Genomic DNA, 19,759 nt, shown 5'->3' with positions numbered 1-19,759 from the left:
CCTCCCACATTCTACCCTACATAAACTTGAGGTGAATCAAAACTCAGCTGCCCATGTCCTAACTCGCACCAAGTTCTGCTCACCCATCACCCCTGTGCTCGGTAACCTACATTAACTCCCGGTTAAGCAACGCCTCGATTTTAAAATTCTCATCCTTTTTAAAAAATAAAATAAAAATTCCTCCATGGCCTTACCCTTCTAATCTCTAATCTCCTCCAGCCCCATAGCCCCCCCAAGATCCTCTAATTCTGTCCTCTTGAGCATCCCTGATTTTAACCGTTCAACCATTGGCGACTGTGCCTTCTGTTGCCTTAGCCGTAAGCTCTGGAATATCCTGCCGAAACCTCTATGCCTCTCTACCTTTCTTTCCTCCTTTTAAGACGCTCCTTAAAACCTACCTCTTTGACCAAGCTTTTTGATCACCTGCCCTAATTTCTCCTTATGTGGCTCGGTGTCAAATTTTTTGTGTTATAATACTCTTGTGAAGCATTTTAGGATGGTTTACGATGTTAAAGGTGCTATATAAGTACAAGCTGTTGTTTGTCTGTAGGTTTACCCATTAACACTTCAGCCCAGTTTACAGTGATGAATTTATTTCTCAACCCTTCAAAGTTGCCTTAGTTAAATTTGAAACCTTGGTTTTTGACTCTGTTCTCTCTCTCAAAGCTAATGTCAAATTCCATCATAATTATGGTCACCTCGCTAAATGCTCCCTTACTGTCGGATTATTAACCAATTCTGGTTCGTTACTCATCACTAAATTCAGTATGGCCTGTTCCCAGTATGGCAGAAATCTGCGTTCCTCCAATTGTTCCTCTTCTGCATTTCACCTTCACTCCACCATAGGCAGCCGTGCCTTCAGCTATCTAGCCCCTATACTCTGGAATTCCCTCCCGAAACATCTCCGCCTCTCCACCGACCTCCTCTTTCAAGGCCCTCCTTAAACTCAACTCTTTTACCAAAATATTGGTCACCCCTCCTGACATCTCCTTTGGTTTGGCATCCATTTTTTCCAGTTACAGCTTGAAGCACAGCAGGACGTGTATCTACATTAGAGGCTTTGCATAAATCCACATTATTGATTTTGTATATATGGAAATGAGCCTATATTTACAGCAGGTATCGGCTGATCTGTGTAACTTTATTAGAATTGTTGGTACTTTTTGAGATGAGAAGTGGAATATAATTTAAATTTCTATATTTCTGATGAAATGGCATGAAAAGTAGTTTTAAGAATCCATTAGCATTTTTGCCTGCAACTGAGGGACAGAATACATTTACCCTACATCTGTTGCATCAAAGAAAATAACAAATGAAACAAAACGCATTTAGATGTACTTTGGTCATGTACCCTTTTGAATTTAATTGTGGTAGGTATAGGAAAGTAACATTTTGTTTAATTCATACTTTTCAAGGTAATTTATTGATTTACTATTCATGAAAATGATTTCCTGGTTTTCACGGCTAATTAGAACATTAGAGAATTTACAGCACATATTGTCTTGATTTAAAACATTTGTGGTAGACAGAACTTGCATCGTTGATTCTATTTTCAGGTAATGAAGTGGGATTATAGCCTAGGTACAGCCACCGACAAACTCCAATACTTGCAGCTCTCCGAACTTTTTATGAGCTAAAAATAAAACCAAGATGCTAACTAAGCTGTATCTGGTTTCACAGTTGCTATCTTTTACTTTTGTTGCCTTTTCTTCATGTCAGCTTTTTTATTTTCAGTTTGTTGCCTGATTGTTCAAATTTAATTATATTAATCTTGTAGATAGATTTTAAATTAATTACTGAGTGGCTACTTGTACATTCATAAGGAAAATGTTAATTTGCAGTTATTGATTGTGACCAAATCCCAAATTAAAATTTGTAAACATCACACTTCCCAAGTTTGCTCTTGGATTCTACATATGGGACCAATCTTTTCTTCACGTAATGTAACCTTTCATCTGTTTTACGTTGATCTAAAATAATGAGTGGAAGGAAGACTGCTGTTAACAGAAGAGTGGAGTGGGGGGGGCGGGGGGCACAATTTAAGATGGGCAGCATTATAAAAAAATGTCCCATGCCACTATTTCTAAAGAAGGGTGGGGAGTTTTCCTCGATGTCCTGGACAAAATTTATCCCTCAAACAGCATCACAAAAACAGATTAGTTGGTCATTATCACATTGCTGTTTGGGGAGCTTGCTGTGCACAATTTGGCTGTTGTGTTTCCGACATTACAGCATTGAATGCACTTCCAAAGCACTTCATTGGCTTTAAAACATTTTGGGGCGCCCTGAGGTCAAGAAAGGCACGATATAAATGCAGTTCTTTCTTAACACACAGTACTACGCTGGTCATCATAATTTGCTGTCACTGGCGATCGCTAATCTACTGGATTTGTGCAGTTACTTGTGCCGCAGCCAGTTAGACTGAAAAATAATGGCATGGATGACTTGGTAATTGACTTGATTTATTGCTCTTACGACTCAGCCTGGGGGGCCAACAAATTTGAGCTGTGGAGCCTCAGCCCAGCAGTTTGGAAATTGTTCTTGAGTTTTCTTTCTTAATTCGCTCAGTTCTGGCACTCTCTTATTGGCAGTTTTGTCATAGAGTCTTGTTTGTGTTTGAAGGCAATTACTTTCATGAGGCGCGCCTCTTTCTATGCATTCGGAAGGTGAAAGCATTGTAATGGCCTATCGACTGGGCAGTCCCCTGTTCTTGATTATCATGGATGACCTGAAGAAGGGGCAGAAGTAGTGTGCAGTTTACTTGAAGGACCATAGGTGGAACCTGAACTGATCTCGCCACTCTTGGGGAGGTCTGTGAGCTGGAAAGCAAAGTCATTGGAATAGCTGCTGCTTTGAGGGAACAAATGTCATCTAACTACAAGGTAGCTGCCTTATGTAATGGGAGGATGATCCTCAGCAGCCGGATCCTGCATGGATTGTCTCTGGCATATAGCCTGGAGGCAGCATGTCCCCCGGGGACCAATTTATCGCCATAGCGGGCAATGTGGCATGGGTGGACATGAGCATCGGCTACAGGATGGTTGTGGGCCGCAAAACAGATGAGGTGCCCGTGCTGCTTCCTGGCAGAGGTTGTCCAGCTTCTGCTAAATCGTGTCCAGACCGACACACATGATGCAGTTACCTGTGATACTCCTGCATATCCTCCTTCAAGGGTACGGACTCCTGTATTCCTGCTCCCAGTCCTCCTCACGCTGGACCGAATGTCACCCCTGCCTCACGGGACAAGGACGCATCTTCCCACTCCCCCCACCGTCCTCTCAATGCTCCCTGATCGCCCTCCGCCGGGTGGGATTCGGACCCTGAAGCTGTCAAGTTCATGAACTGGCAGACCTGAAAAAGGCTGTTTCCCACTGCAGCAGATTTTCCAGCTCAAGCCATTCTTTAAAATCAATTACATCTATTACAGTAGAATCCTGAGTTCTGATTTGAAGCCCTGAAAATACGTACCTTGCCTGTCTTGGTCAAATCTTTATGTATTTTTCTGCACTGGTCGCCCAATCGTGGGACTTAGTGCAAAGTCAGGAAGCAGCATTTAGAAAGCTAATATATTTACCACCAAAACTAACTGACTTTATGGATTGAAAGGAAAGCAGTACTTCAAAGATCTATTATTAATTAAGCCAATGGTCGACTGTATAATGTAAATATAAACTTTCTTCGTCAGGTGGCGACAGACAAGGTTGCAGAGAAGTTGAGTTCTACTCTCTCATGGGTGAAGAACACAGTATCTCACACTGTCAGTCAAATGGCTAGTCAGGTGGCAAGCCCATCTGCTTCATCACTGCACACTACATCGTCATCGACAACACTCTCCACACCTGCGCTTTCCCCTGAATCACCGACCTCGCTCAGTCCCGACGACTTGGAACTTCTTGCTAAGCTAGAAGAACAGAACAGGTGGGTTCTGTCTTCATCCCCGTAAGTAAAATAAGTTTTATATCGAAAACTGAAATAAGCCAATGGATTTTGGTTGCTGTTATTTTTATGGTTACTTTCCACTGCTTTCATTTTCCTTTTTCAAACCCACCCAGTTTTGCCCACTGTGCATGATTTGAAAAAATGAGATATGTACATAGAATTTTGTTGAAACAGCATTCACAGATTATTCAAACTGAGCAATATAAATCAAAATATCCACAAATTATAGTGTTAGTAAAGAATGTGACTTAAATGATTTGTATCCTTGGGGCATGTAGAAATTGTACCTCATTTTTATGTTTGGCTTGTAAATCTATCTGCAGTGTAGCTCTTTACAGGAAAAGGCAAGTTTTCTGATTTGGCATTGGAATTTCAGGATTAAAAAGGAATTTCAGGATTGCAAAGAATTGTGAGGAAATCAAAAGGAGGCAGCAATCTATAAACAACTTTCCTGCCACCAAATTATTTGTTTCCCAGCACATGTAAAATCAAAACCTGAAGTGCTTCATTTAGTATCGCTCGAAGCAATTTTTGTACTATTTTATTTTTCTCCCATAATTCCTTTAAAGCAGCAATTCACAAAGACCACACAAAATTCTCCTAGCCTGGGATATCAACCATGAGCAATGTGATCACAATTCAAGGTTAATTTTTTTTAAAGGTTTATTGTTGGGGTGGGTAGGAATTACATAGAATTTACAGCACTGAACAGGCCGTTCGGCCCAACTAGTCTCTGCTGGTATAAAAACAGAAAATGTTGGGAACACGCAGCAGGTCAGGCTGCCTCTGTGAAGAGAGAAAGAGTCAACATTTCAGGTACAAGATCTTTCATCAGAACTGGGATAAGTTCAGAATTTAACAGTTTTTAAGCAAGTGCAGAGACAGGGATGGCAGGGAAGGTCTGTGATAAAGTGGAAGGTAGGGGAGGTTAAATGACGGAGGGGATGATGGTGCAAGGGAAAAGAAGATGGTAATGGGGATCTAAATCTGTGGAACAGGCTCCCTGGAGACCAATTCAAATGCAAATTAGATAGATTTATTTCAGAAAATAATATTGTGGAATACGGTATATGGGTAATTTGAGACATGATGTGGTAATTGTATCATGTTTGGGAGGAACAGGTGACTTTGGACCAATGGTTCTCAAAGCTCTCCACGACTGGTGCTTTCCCTCGCCACATGTCTTGGCCTGTTGTAAACTAATGGATAGAGATCGATTGCAATGATTTGTCAACAACTCCATTATTGTTGTCATGTAACTACCAGGATGGTAGAAGGCGAACTAGATGGACCGTGGTCTTTGTTATGTCTAGCAATTCCTAGCTATGTTGTTCCTACATTCCTATGTTTTCATATTCCGCAATGGTGGAATTGTAGCCTAGCAAAGTCTCAATACCTTCTGAAAAGTGAGGGAAGGGAGAAAAAAAAAATTTTTTCAAAAAAAATGGGGGAAAAATAACTGCAAATCTGAAATTAAAACAGAAATTGCTAAAAAGACAAAGCTGGTTTGTCAACATCAGTAAAAAGAAAAGGTAGTTTCACAACTGAGAAGATTAGGTAGGCGAGTCTCCGTACCTTTGTATCAAATTCCATCCTCTTCCTGTGTGCCAGTACAAACCCAGCCTTCTGTCCAGTTGAGGTTCTGACCCCACATCCTGTCCAAGATGCCTACCACCACCTCCAAAACATCACATTTCTTCATTCTTACCTCACCCCAACTGCCAGCAAAAACCCTTGTGTACCTTTGTCACCTTCTGGCTCAACTTTTCCAGTGACCTCCCAGCTGACCTTGTCCTTTAGCCACACAAGATCCCATTCATCTGTCATGCCTATCCTCCCCAACCTCTCTTGATTTCAAAATCCTAGTTCCCCATCTTCAAATCCTTCCACAGTCTCTCTCTTTCCTAACTTTACAATCTCCTCCAACTCTGTCTCTATCTGCAGCCTCCTTAAAACCTAGAACTTGAACATGCCCTGGGTGTGTACCTCAGTTTGAGAACCACTGCTCTAAACCAGCAAAATCCCCTTTTGCAGAATGAAAATTTGACTTCGACTCACAACTTCTCTTTTTCAGAAAATACTATGGTGTACTACGTCATTCCATCAAATTTCCCATGCTAAGCATTTTGTCTCAAATTCTGCTTAACATTTGTAACTGCAGGGTAGCCTTGGTCACCAGCTGCCATAATTGGGCCCTTTGGTGCTAACTTACCAACTGCATCTCTGGCTGCCAGTTTCTGTTCAAATTTCAATGAAAGATACAAAAACTACTGGCTTCAAATCTGGGATAACAAAGTGTGTCAGAGCCATTGTCCAGAAGTCATTCAGAGTAAATCACAGCATACTGGAAACCAATCTCTAAAATTTAGTTGATTGTGGTTATCTACTCTGTTGCTGGTTTCTTAACCAGTATTGGTACTATTACCCCAATTTTTCTTTTGCTTATTCATATTGGTGTTGCCAGTGTTCTGAGAATCAATCTCCAAAAGTCTGCATTATTACTCTGGTTTTTGAGTTATCTATTTGGGCAAGGTACCAAATGACGATCAGGAATCATGCAACTGTACCCTAGCGATGATTCATTCCTTCAGGAGAGTGGGAGGGGAGGAGATTGATGGAAAAAGGAATTAAAAAATGTTGTATAGCTGTAAAGCATGCACTCCCATGTTCCGCCACCAGGGAGCTCATCCCCTGAAGTCCCAAGGGAACCCAGCATCCCTTGGGAGCACTGTATATAAGCCTGCCCCGAAGGCCTGTTCCTCACTCTGGAGTGTCTTAATAAAGACTGAGGTCACTGTTACTTTAACCTTCCTGTGTGCAGCCTCATCTGTGTTAGGACCACAATAACTCGTGACGAGTATACAAATCCAACGCAAAGATGCAGCAAACTGTGGGCATCCTGGAGAAGTTCTCGGAGGGTGAGGACTGGGAAGCCTATGTCGAACGGCTAGGCCAACGAGCTGGACGGAGAAGGAAGCGCTGCAAAAAGGAGAGCGGTCCTCGTCAAAGTCTGCGGGGCACCGACCCACGGCCTCATGAAGAATCTTCTGGCTCCGGTGAAACCCACAGATAAGTTGTATGAGGAGCTGTGTACACTGGTTCGTGAGCATCTTAACCCGAGGGAGAGCGTGCTGATGGCGAGGTATCGGTTCTACACGTGCCAGCGATCTGAAGGTCAGGAAGTGGCAAGCTACGTCGCCGAGCTAAGGCGACTTGCAGGACAATGTGAGTTTGATGGCTACCTGGAGCAAATGCTCAGAGAACTTTTTGTACTGGGCATTGGCCACGAGACCATCCTACAAAAACTTTTGACTGTAGAGACACCAACCCTCAGTAAGGCCATTGCAATAGCACAGGCATTTATGTCCACCAGTGATGACACCAAACAAATCTCTCAGCACACAAGTGCTAGCAATGTTCATAAATTAACTGGAACTGTGTTTGCGAGCAGAAATGTACAGGGCAGAACCCACGAGTCTGCAACTGCCAGCAGGCCTCAGGTGACCCAGATGACTGAGTCCCCAACAAAGGATGAATGCAAGGCAATTCACACCTTGCTGGTGTTGTGGAGGCTTCCATTCAGCCTATTCATGCCGCTTCAAAGGATATGTTTGCAAGAGCTATGGAACAATGGGGCACCTCCAACGAGCTTGCAAACGAGCTGCAAGCTCTGCAAAACCTGCTAAACCACCACGTGGCAGAGGAAGATTGGTCCATGGTGGATCAAAACAATTTCGAGCCTCAAAGAGACGAGGCAGATGCTGAAGGACACAGGGTGTACACATTTTCTACGAAATGTCCACCTATAATGCTAAATGTAAAATTGAATGGCATACCCGTAGCCATGGAACTGGACACTGGCGCCAGCCAATCCATCATGAGTAAAAAGATGTTTGAGAGACTGTGGTGCAACAAGGCATTCAGACCAGCCCTGAGCCGCATCCACACAAAACTAAGAACATACACCAAAGAGCTTATCACTGTCCTGGGCAGCGCCATGGTCAAGGTCACCTACGAGGGCACGGTTTACGAACTGCCACTCTGGATTGTCCCGGGCGATGGTCCCACACTGCTTGGAAGGAGCTGGCTGGGCAAAATCCGCTGGAACTGGGATGACATCCGAGCGCTATCACATGTCGATGAGGCCTCATGTACTCAGGTTCTTAACAAATCTCCCCTTTTTGAGCCAGGCATTGGAAACTTTTCCGGGGCGAAGGTGCGGATCTACTTGGTCCTAGAGGCACGACCCATTCACCACAAGGCGCAAGCGGTACCTCACATGATGAGGGAGAGAGTGGAAATCGAGCTGGACAGGCTGCAACGCGAGGGCATCATCTCCCCAGTGGAATTCAGCGAGTGGACCAGCCCGATTGTTCCAGTACTCAAAAGTGATGGCACGGTCAGGATTTGCAGCGATTATAAAGTAACTATTAATTGTTTCTCGCTACAGGACCAATCCCAGCTACCTAAGGCAGGCGACCTATTTGCGACGCTGGCAGGAGGCAAGACGTTCACCAAGCTCGACCTGACTTCGGCCTACATGACGCTTGAGTTGGAGGAGTCTTCGAAGGGCCTCACCTGCATCAACATGCACAAGGAACTGTTCATCTACAACAGATGCCCGTTTGGAATGCGGTCGGCTGCAGCGATCTTCCAGAGAAACATGGAGAGCCTACTCAAGTCGGTACCAAACACGGTGGTTTTTCAGGACGACATATTGGTCACGGGTCGGGACACCGCCGAGCTCCTACAAAACCTGGAGGAGGTCCTCCAGCGACTGGATCACGTAGGGTTGCGGCTAAAGATGTCTAAATGCGTCTTCATGGCAAAAGAAGTGGTGCTTTTGGGGAGAAAGATTGTGGCGGACGGGATTCGGCCCACAGACGCCAAGACAGAGGCTATCAGGAACGCGCCCAGACCACAGAACGTCACGGAGCTGCGTCGTTCCTGGGACTCGTCAACGATTTTGGTAACTTCCTACCGGGGTTAAGCATCCTTTTGGAGCCCCTACATGTGTTATTGCGCAAAGCTGAGAGCTGGGTATGGGGATAAAACCAAGTAATTGCTTTTGAGAAAGCCAGAAACATTTTATGCTCCAACAAGCTGCTTGTATTGTATAACCCGTGTAAAAGACTTATGCTAGCATGTGACGCATCATCGTACAGAGTCGGGTGTGTATTACAACAAGCTAACGTTGTGGGGAAGTTGCAACCTGTCGCCTATGTTTCCAGGAGCTTGTCTAACGCCAAGAGGGCCTACAGCATGATTGAGAAAGAGGCATTAGCGTGTGTGTTCTGGGTAAAGAAAATGCATCAGTACCTGTTTGGCCTCAAATTTGAGCTGGAAACCGATCGCAAGCCCCTCACATCCCTGTTCGCTGAAAACATGGGGATAAATACTAATGCCTCAGCCTGAATAGAAATATGGCATTCGCGATATCGACGTATAACTACACCATCCGCCACAGGCCAGACACTGAGAACTGTGCGGATGCTCCCCGTCGGCTACCATTACCCACCATGGGGGTGGAAATGGTGTAGCCTGCAAACTTGTTGATGGTGGCACAGCCCGCAGACTTGTTGATGATCATGGAAGCATTTGAAAATGATAAATCACCTATCACGGCCCGCCAGATTAGGACTTGGACCAGCCAAAATCCTCTGCTGTCCCTAGTAAAAAAACTGTGTACTGTATGGGAGCTGAGCCAGCATCTCCGTTGAAATGCAAGAGCTAATCGAGCCGTTCCAGCAGCAAAAGAACGAGCTGTCCATTCAGGCAGAGACTGCCTGTTGTGGGGTAACCGCGTAGTGCTACCCAAAAAGGGCAGGGAGACGGTCATCTTGGATCTCCACAGCACACACCCGGGTATAGTAATGATGAAAGCGATAGTCAGATCCCACGTTTGGCGGCCCGGTATCGACTCTGACTTAGAGTCCTGTCTACGGCAATGCAGCGTATGTGCTCAGTTGAGCAACGCGCCCAGAGAGGCACCACTAAGTTTGTGGTCCTGGCCCTCCAGACCATGGTCAAGGATCCATGTCGACTATGCGAGCCCGTCTTCCTGGTGGTGGTGGATGTTTTTTCAAAATGGATTGAATGTGAAATAATGTCGGGAAGCACCACCACCGCCACCATTGAAAGCCTGAGGGCCATGTTTCCCACCCACAGCCTGCCTGACATACTGGTCAGTGACAACGGGCCATGTTTCACCAGTGCCGAATTTAAAGAATTCATGACCCGCAATGGGATCAGACATGTCACCTCGGCCCCGTTTAAACCAGCCTCCAATGGGCAGGCAGAGCGGGCAGTACAAACCATCAAACAGAGCCTTAAACAAGTCACAGAAGGCTCACTCTAAACCCGTCTGTCCCGAGTACTGCTCAGCTACCGCACGAGACCCCACTCGCGCACAGGGGTGCCCCCGGCTGAGCTACTCATGAAAAGGACACTTAAAACCAGACTCTCGCTGGTTCACCCCAACCTGCATGATCAGGTAGAGAGCAGGCGGCAGCAACAAAATGTAAACGATGGTCGCGCCACTGTGTCACGGGAAATTGATCTGAATGACCCTGTGTATGTGTTAAACTAGGGACATGGTCCCAAGTGGATCACGGGCACAGTGATAGCTAAAGAAGGGAACAGGGTGTTTGCAGTCAAATTAGACAATGGACAAATTTGCAGAAAGCACCTGGACCAAACGAGGCTGCAGTTCACAGACTGCCCTGAACAACCCACAGCAGACACCACCTTTTTCGATCCCACAACATACATCCAAAGGATCAACGACACCACGCCAGACCAGGAAATCGAACCCAGCAAGGCCAGGCTCACCTAGCAGCCCTGCAAGACCAACAATACGCCAGCCCAGCGAGAGCACAGCTAACACACCAGAACAGACATTTGTACCAAGGTGGTCCACCAGGGAAAGAAAGGCTCCCGACCGCCTCACCTTGTAAATAGTTTTCACTTTGACTTTGGAGGGGGAGTGATGTTGCGTATCTGTAAAGCATGCACTCCCATGTTCCACCACCAGGGAGCGCATCCCCTGAAATCCCAACGGATCCCAGCATCCCTTGGAAGCATTGTATATAAGTCGGCGCCTAAGGCCTATTCCTCACTCTGGAGTGTCTTAATAAAGATTGAGGTCACTGTTACTTTAACCTCACTGTGTGCAGCCTCATCTGTGTTAGGAACACAATAAAAAAACTTGTTTGTTTCTTCAATTATTATTTCTGGCTTTTGGCTGCTCTTTAAACTGAAGTAGTTAGTGCTGGTGCATTGAATAGTTTTCCATTTTTGCCACTTTGTTTCTAGGCCAGCTACAGCAATGCTATGTGCAGAGTGAAGCTCACTGTGTGCTATCTCAATATCAGAGCACACCCAATATTTGAAAACGTGGTACGGTTTATTGCTGAAGGTTAAGGGGAGGAGACTCATTTGTTTAAACTTCAGATAGAGGAGCAGGGGTTTTATGTTTACTCAGCCGAACAGGACTCCATGATAGTTGATTTTTATTTTGAAGATATACTGAAGAATTATGAACCTCACAAGGTAGGGTTATTTTCAGTGAAAAGGATTTTCTTTTGTAAGAAAATGGAGCATTGCTAATAACTTGCTAAAAAGGTAGGCTACAGATATAAATTCCCGTGAGGTTGGTCATGTTGACTGGAGTTCTTGTCGCTTTTTCTTTAGTAGACAGCAGTTAATCGTTCATAGGGAAAACTTTTAAACATCGTTTTAAATATTGTCAAAAGCCCAATGATCTCAATGATTTGTATTTTGTTTGCTCCCATCTCACTATTTATTAACATTCATTCAGTATTTGGCTAACAGCTGTTTTCTTTAAGCAGTGTAATGATCATTTTATAATTCTATTGCTTTAAAATATGCAAAATAAAAGTTATTTAACAACCTGTGCATGTTTTTAAGTTGCATGCTTATTGGTTAACAGCATAAATTGTGGCTGAACAGTCAATTCCTTTTACAAAAAAGAAGGCAATCGAATGAGCAATGAGATTGGAGGCATGTATGAAGCCAAAGGAGAGGAATGTTGGTAAGTCCAGGGACGGACAACTGGAGCTCGCAGAATTAAAGGTGGGACTTTGGGAAGGAACACAGCTTTTTCCAAGAGCAAGTATACATTGAGGGCTGCATTGAAAATTGGCGAGCTGATTTAGGAACTGGTTGCAGACATGTTGGGGTTAAACTTGGGAGCGAGTAGTGAGCAGTGCGATGTGGAATTTAGGGCAGGGGGAGAAGGCTGTGGGGAAAAAAATTGCAGGGCCTGGGACTGCATGATGGCTTCTTGGAGTTGTCTGGTTTGGTTATGTTACATCAGCCTCATATTACATCTGCATTTAATGGAGTCTGCAGCACAGATTGACTTGTCTAAATGACGGGACAGTTGTTTGGATTGGAACATTGGGTGTTAGCTGGATAACTGGGCCGTGAAGTGTTGGAAGAAGAATGTTCTCAAGGTAGGGGATGTTTGAGAACCAGTGGTGTGTGTTCAGCCATGCACGAAGGGAGAAGGGTGTAAGTTGTTGGAGCAATTGGAAGATGGATAAGGTCATTTTCTTTTCTGAATTGTACTTTTCTGTGATGATTATTTTTAGAGGTATGTTGTGGGGTGGGCAAGGAACTGCCATGGTGACTATCTTGGAGAAATAGTTTTTAATGGAATGTAACTGGGTTGAATTTTTTTTCAGTAGAATGTGATTGAGAAGAAAATTGACATGGGGATAAAAAAAATTGTGTAATTGAATTGCAAAAATAAGAAACCAGAGAGCTTGCATTTATAATGTTCTCCGTTCTGAAGACATCCAATAAATCACGTTTTTGAAGTGAGGTCTACAACGCAAGATCCCACTTATAGCAGTGAGATGAATGACCAACTTTAGTGGTGTTGGCCGAAAGAGGAATGGTGGCCAGGACACCAGTTTGTATTCCCGATCTTTCTCTGAATAACGCAAATGTGATCTTTTACGTCCACCTGAAATATTGAAAAGGAAAAATGGGCCTCGGTTTCACAACTCATCTGAAGGACAGCACCCCCAACCAAGCAGCGCTCCCTCAGTCCTGTATGAGGTGTCAGCATAGATTCAAAAATAACCAATTAGAAAAGAAAAAATGGACTTAAACACTTAACCCATGAGGTCAATGTCAAAAATTTTTCATCGTTTCACAGTCATGATTTAGAAAAGCGACTCAATATGCACAATGGATGCAAGTAAGATTAATATTGATAAGCAATATTTTAAACAAAGGTATTAGGATGTAATAAGAGCTGCATGTTCTCCAATGTAGGCGGCTTTTTGAAGATTTAATTAACATTTGAGACTAGTTAATTAATTGGTTTTTGGTGTTGTGCAATTATACATCTTAGATTTTAATTGAAGAGTTGGAAACGCTGCAGTGACAGGACTGCAACACAATGGGATGTTTTTTCTCATTGTTTATTTCCCATTCTTTTGAGAAAGAAGACAACTGACAAAACAACAGTTTTACTGGCTTGTAATTTTACTAATTATCCTGTGCCCTATTCCCTATTGACTTGGCCTTCAAGTTACTCATACCGAGATGTTTTTGTTTTGTGTTTTTGTAAGTGGCCATTTTGATTAAATCTTGCTCAGTTGACTTATCGGCGAAACTGGTCTTTTTCTTTGGTGAAGCTAAAGTTCAATATTGATTTGAGCAAGGAGTACAGCAGGCAGCTTTGAGGCCAAAACAAAATGTCATTGTCTGTGTAAAAATAACATTTTGGACTGAATTCTTCATATATATTTTTGGGGTGTGCTTTTAAGACTTTTATTTTAATTTGTAAATAGATTTAGGTAGTTTAATAGTTTTAGTGCTCGACTTACGTTTTTTTTTAAATGATTAGTGTCCTGAATGATGCATACCTGAAAAGAATGATATTTTAAATATGATTTATATTCGCCTTCCTCCCAATATTGTTGCAAAGAACATTTTGTGCTCTTCCTTGATAGATGCACAACCAGCATTATAAATTATGTGTTTTAAGGACTTGTCTTAAGCATGCAATGCAAACTCAGTGTTTGCCTCTGCAAATGATTAACAGATTTAGGTTAAAGAGACCATTTTCTGGTTTTTTTTGGGCCAAGGCAAATGGTAGGTCAGAAAAACTGTTGTTTTAAAAAAAAAACGAGTTTTCAAAATGTTCTGTACATTTAATTAAGTTTGAACAGTGCTGTATGTTTCTGTTTACTTGTCTGTTTTAGATCTGAAGTTTAGTGTCACCATGGTCATTTTGGCCAGTGTCCAGATTGAAAGCTCTGATTGCTCAGAAATCCCAAAACTAATCGAAATGAAGGTCAAAAATCTTCCTTCCACAGAGGATTTATTTATCGCATTGTTGCATATGATCTAAACCGCATTTGCTCATATTGCAAGGATAGTGGGCGGAGGGGTAAAATCACTATTAAGAAGGAGGATAGTGCTGAGGAAAATATTAGTTGTGCAGTCCAAGATTTGTTCTAAGAACGGGGAGATAATTTTGTTTCATCACCACAGCCCTGAAGGGAGATAGTCATAGAAGAGGGATCGTCCCTTGTACCTCATTCTTAGAAGTAAAAGGAGGTCAGAATTGTCCCAAAAATGACCTTTATTTGACATTGTAAACAATTTCACGGCCTTTTATATATTATAGCAATCTGTGCGTGAGCTCCCCCTATGGCTCAGCAAGTTGATTGGCTGAGCTATACAGACGAGAAAGGTCCAAGGTTTAACCACTATGTGCATACTGAGCTGATCTCTGTAGCAGAGATCCTAGTGCAACAGTTGGCCTCAGTATCACTGGATTAAGGATGAAAAGGTCATCCAGGGTTCCTTGATTGCTATTGAGAGACCCATTCTAATAGCTCGCCTCATTGGGCGAGGACAGGATTAAACTTGACTGTGTTGAAACTCTGTTTTGGTTCACACATGAAGAATGGCTACTTTGAGGGAGAAAAATATTTTCATGTGTGCTTGCCTTGTTGGAATCTTCCCTGTCCTACGAGTGTACGTTTGGAGCAGACCTCCCGTCAAAATGGCCCTGATTGACAGTGGGTCGCGATCCTGCTCTGAATCCCCTCTGTGTCTCAGATTTGCAATTCTCAGATCTGCGTGCATATCGCAGATCTGACACCAAGCAGCGGGCCAGTTAATTAAGATACTTAACAGGTAATTTAATGCAATTTAAGAGGATTAAAAGCAGGCACTTACAATTTTACCAAGTTTTTGATGTGTTCCTCGAGGGACGGTAAACTCATCAGGTAAGTGTGTCAGGTTCTCGGTGACTAACGCCATGGCTAGTTGACAGCTGCAGCAGTGGTTTAAAAGCTAACATTTCATAGCTGTTCACTTTTTAGTGTCAGAAGCTGAAGCCTTCAGGATTTGGAAGAAACTTTTGAGCTGTATGTAGTTTGGAAATTTTTTCAGTGAACTCTCTTTTCACTGTCATCTCCTTGGAGCAACCTCTAATAGCAACTGTTTATTTCTGTCTTAAATTTATTCAATGTTCCAGCTTCCACAGCTCTCTGAGGCAGCGAATTTCACAGATTTACAACCCTCAGAGAAGAAATTTCTCCTCATCTCAGTTTTAAATGGGCAGCCCTTTATTCTATCATGCCCTCTAGTTCTAGTCTGCCCCATCAGTGGAAACATCCTCTCTGCATGCACCTTGTCAAGCCCCCTCATAATCTTATACGTTTCGATAAGATCACCTCTCATTCTGAATTCCAATGAGTAGAGGCCCAACCTACTTAATCTTTCCTCATAAGTCAACCCCTCATCTCCAGAATCAACCTAGTGAACCTTCTCTGAACTGCCTTCAAAGCAAGTATATCCTTTCGTAAATATGGAAACCAAAACTGCACGCAGTGTTCCAGGTGTGGCCTCACCAATATCTTATATAGCTGTAGCAAGACTTCCCTGCTTTTATACTCCATCCCCTTTGCCATAAAGGCCAAAATTCCATTGGCCTTCCTGATCACTTGCTGTACCTTCATACTATCCTTTTGTGTTTCATGCACAAGTATCCCCAGGTCCTGCTGTACTGCAGCACTTTGCAATCTTTCTCCATTTAAATAATAACTTGCTCTTTGATTTTTTTCTACTAAAGTGCATGACCTCACACTTTCCAACATTATACTCCATCTGCCAAATTTTTACCCACTCACTTAGCCTGTCTATGTCCTTTTGCAGATTTTTTGCGTCCTCCTTACACATTGCTTTTCCTCCCATCTTTGTATCATCAGCAAACTTGGCTACGTTACACTCAGTCCCTTCTTCCAAGTCATTAATATAGATTATAAATAGTTTGTGTCCCAGCACTGATCCCTATGGCACCCCACTAGTTACTGGTTGTCAACCCGAGAATGAACCATTTATCCCAACTCTGTTTTATGTTAGCATGGATAGAGGATTAGCTAACTAATATATTACCCCCAACCCCATGAACTTTTATCTTGTGCAGTAACCTTTTCTGTGGCACCTTGTCAAATGCCGCCTTGAAGTCCAAATACACCACATCCACTGGTTCCCCTTTATCCACCCTGTTCATTACATCCTCAAAGAATTCCAGCAGTATCGGTGCCCTTGAACAAATCCCACCACGATCAGCTCCAACACCAATATCACCAGCATCACCAACAACAACAACCTTCTCTGCAACCACCTGATGCTGCACAGGTCACAGGGCATCAGCACATGACCACATTGCTGCCTGGAAGGCCAGCGATGGCCTCGCCATGGCTACATTTACTTAACTTGACGCTGTTCATCCTGGCTGCCACATGATGTACCAGGTTGGCATCGCCCCACGCCATCACCATAAAACATCCCTGCAGTGCCCAAGCCATTCCTTTCACAGTCATCACCATTGTGTGGGGTATCCTTATGTCTGACCATTCACTACAACTCGCTAAGCCACTTCCAAAGGTGCATACAAATCTGTCCAAGAACATAAAGTCTTCAAAATAAAGATTTCAATGTTTGACAACACATTAACAGAAACTCTACACAAACATTGGCTAAAAGATCAATTGCCGACCCAAGCGCCTACCCTTGTGTGTTAGTGTGATTGGACAAGGGTGAGTGTGAGGGGTGGCTAGTGAGATAGGGAAGTGATAATGTAGATAGAGAGAGAGAGATGGGTGGAGGTGCAAGGTAAGTTGGTGTGAATAAAGATGTGCAGGAGTAGGGTAGAGAATGCAGAGTGATGGGATGAGTGGCACAGCAGGATGAGGTTGAGTGTGGCTTTGCAGTAACAATTCGTGATCTTCTGGGATCATTGAAAGATTTATGCCACTGCAGTCAGGTCCTTCTGATGACATCCCTGCTTGTGCCCTCCTGTATAACTTGCAACCAGGCTTCATTGGTGTCTTGGGGAGGTCTCTTCTGCCCATTGTAACGGAAGAGAACCTCCCTGCATGCTGTAACTCCCTCCATAATCCGCTGGAGGGAATCATGGGAGAGCCTGGGTGCAGTAGTGAACCTTTGTGCAGTGTTTGTCAGTGTTTGCAGCAGCTCAATGCTATAGAACACTGACAGAAAAGCTGTCCATGGTCTCTTTAAGGAAACCGGCTGATGACATCATCAGATGACATCATCAGACCCATCTCTTGTTAATTGCCCGGGAACGTCGTAGGGCAGGCTTAACAAGCCCCATCAACGAAAGATTGCTGTGATAGGGCAGGCTGGAGCCAGGAGCGCGTTCCCCACACGCCACCAATGTCGGCCGCACCCGACTCGCCACCCTTGACGAAATCGCGGCCACAATGTACATGAACATATAAAAATGAGTTAGTAGAATTGGGGCAGTATGTTTGTCAGGAAAGACTCTTTGGGAATTCTAACAGTCCCATCAGGTAAGGATCTATGTTTTTTGTTTACACATGTAATTTACCTACATAATTTATTCAATACTATTTGTACTCATAGCTTTTAGCTTGCCATACACTTAGGATATTGTTGGAAAAACTTGTAAGAGAATCATCGAAAAACTTGCAAGAGAGTCACTCTGAGCAGTAACATAGGAACAGGAATAGGCCATTCAGACCCTCAAGTCTGTTGCCATTCAATGAGTTCATGGCTAATCTGTATCTTAACTCCATCCACTTGCCTTGGCTCCATATCCTTTTAAACTCTTGTCTCGCAAAAATCTATCAATCTCTGATTTAACATTATTAATTGTCCTAGCATCTACTGCCTTCTGTGGAAGAGAGTTCTACACTTCTACCACCCTTTAAGTGAAGAAAGGTTTCCTAACTTCTCTCCTGAATGGCCTGGCTCTAATCTTAAGGTTATGTCCTCTTGCCTTAGACTCACCCACCAGCGGAAAAAGTTTCTCTCTACCCTATCCATTCCTTTCAAAATCCTAAAAATCACAATCAAATCTCCCCTTAATCTTCTATATTCCACGGAATGCAAGCCTAGTTTATGTAATGCCTCCTTATAGTAAGAGCCGATTAGGGACCAAAAAGGAGACCTACGCATGGAGGCAGAGGGCATGGCTGAGGTACTAAATGAGAACTTTGCATCTGTCTTCACCAAGGAAGAGGATACTGCCATAGATATAGTGAAGGAGGAGGTAGTGGAGACACTTGATGGGATAAAAAGTGATAAAGAAGAGGTATTGGAAAGGCTGGCTATACTTAAAGTAGATAAGTCACCAGGAGCGAATGGGATGCTGTGGGAATTAAGGGCAGAAATCGCGTAGGTACTGGCCATAATATTCCAATCCTCATTGGATATGGGGGTGGTGCCAAAGGACTGGAGAATTGCAAATGTTACAGCATTGTTCAAAAAAGGGAGTAAAGATAAACCCAGCAACTACAGGCCAGTCAGTTTAACCTCAGTGATGAGGCAGCTTTTAGAAACTGTAAACAGGGACAAAATTATTTGGATAGGGATGAAATATTAAGGAAAGCCAGCACAGATTTGTTAAAGGCAAATCGTTTTTAACCAACTTGATCAAATTTTTTGATGAGGTAACAGTGAGGGTTGATGAGGGTAATGTGGTTGGCGTAGTGTACATGGATTTCCAAAAGGCATTTGACAAAGTGCCACATAATAGGCTTGCCAGCAAAGTTCAAGCCCGTGGAATAAAAGGGACAGTGGCAGCATGGATACAAAATTGGCTAAATGACAGGAAACAGAGTAGTGGTGAACGGTTGTTTTTCGGACTGGAGGAAGGTACACTGTGGTGTTCCCTAGGGGTCGGCTCGAGGACCACTGCTTTTCTTGATAGATATATATTAATGACTTGGACGTGGGTATACAGGACACAACTTCAAAATTTGCAGATGACACAAAACTTGGACGGTTCGTGAACAGTGAGGAGGAGAGTGATAGACTTCAGGAAGCTATAGACAGGCTGGTGAAATGGGCAGACACGTGGCAGATGAAATTTAACACGGAGAAGTGTGAAGTGATACATTTTTGTAGAAATAATGAGGAAAGGAAATATAAACAAAATAGTACAATCCTAAAGGGGGCGGGGTGCATGAACAGAGCGACCTGGGGGTATATGTGCACAAATCATTGAAGGTGGCAGGGCAGGTTGAGAAAGCGGTTAAAAAAGCTTACAGGACCCTGGGCTTTATAAATAAGTATCGAGTACAAAAGTGTGGAAATTATGATGAACCTGTATAAAAATACTGGTTCGGCCCCAACTGGAGTATTGTGTCCAATTCTGGACATCACATTTTAGGAAGGATGTGAAGGCCTTAGAGAAGGTGCAGAAAAGATTTACAAGAATGATACCAGGTATGAGGAATTACAGTTACATGGATAGACTGGAGAAGCTTGGGTTCTC

At 43.4% G+C, this 19,759-nt stretch overlaps 1 protein-coding gene across 3 annotated transcripts in view; it reads left to right on the top strand.

The window, feature by feature from the left end:
- evi5b (ecotropic viral integration site 5b) overlaps positions 1-19,759 on the top strand; it is a 208,930-nt gene that overhangs the window by 55,048 nt on the left and 134,123 nt on the right. For 2 of the 3 annotated variants that reach the window (XM_070886010.1, XM_070886011.1), the window contains exon 2: positions 3,686-3,939. In XM_070886010.1, the coding sequence (XP_070742111.1) occupies positions 3,767-3,939 (173 nt within the window). In that variant the 5' untranslated portion in view covers positions 3,686-3,766. The remainder of the gene's footprint in view (positions 1-3,685; positions 3,940-19,759) is intronic. The other variant, XM_070886012.1, reaches the window with a different exon arrangement.

The sequence above is a fragment of the Pristiophorus japonicus genome, chromosome 8, assembly GCF_044704955.1.
Source record: "Pristiophorus japonicus isolate sPriJap1 chromosome 8, sPriJap1.hap1, whole genome shotgun sequence".
Classification (NCBI taxonomy): Eukaryota; Metazoa; Chordata; class Chondrichthyes; family Pristiophoridae; genus Pristiophorus; species Pristiophorus japonicus.
Note: the sequence above shows the minus strand (reverse complement) of the source record. Positions and strands in the feature narration are given on the sequence as shown.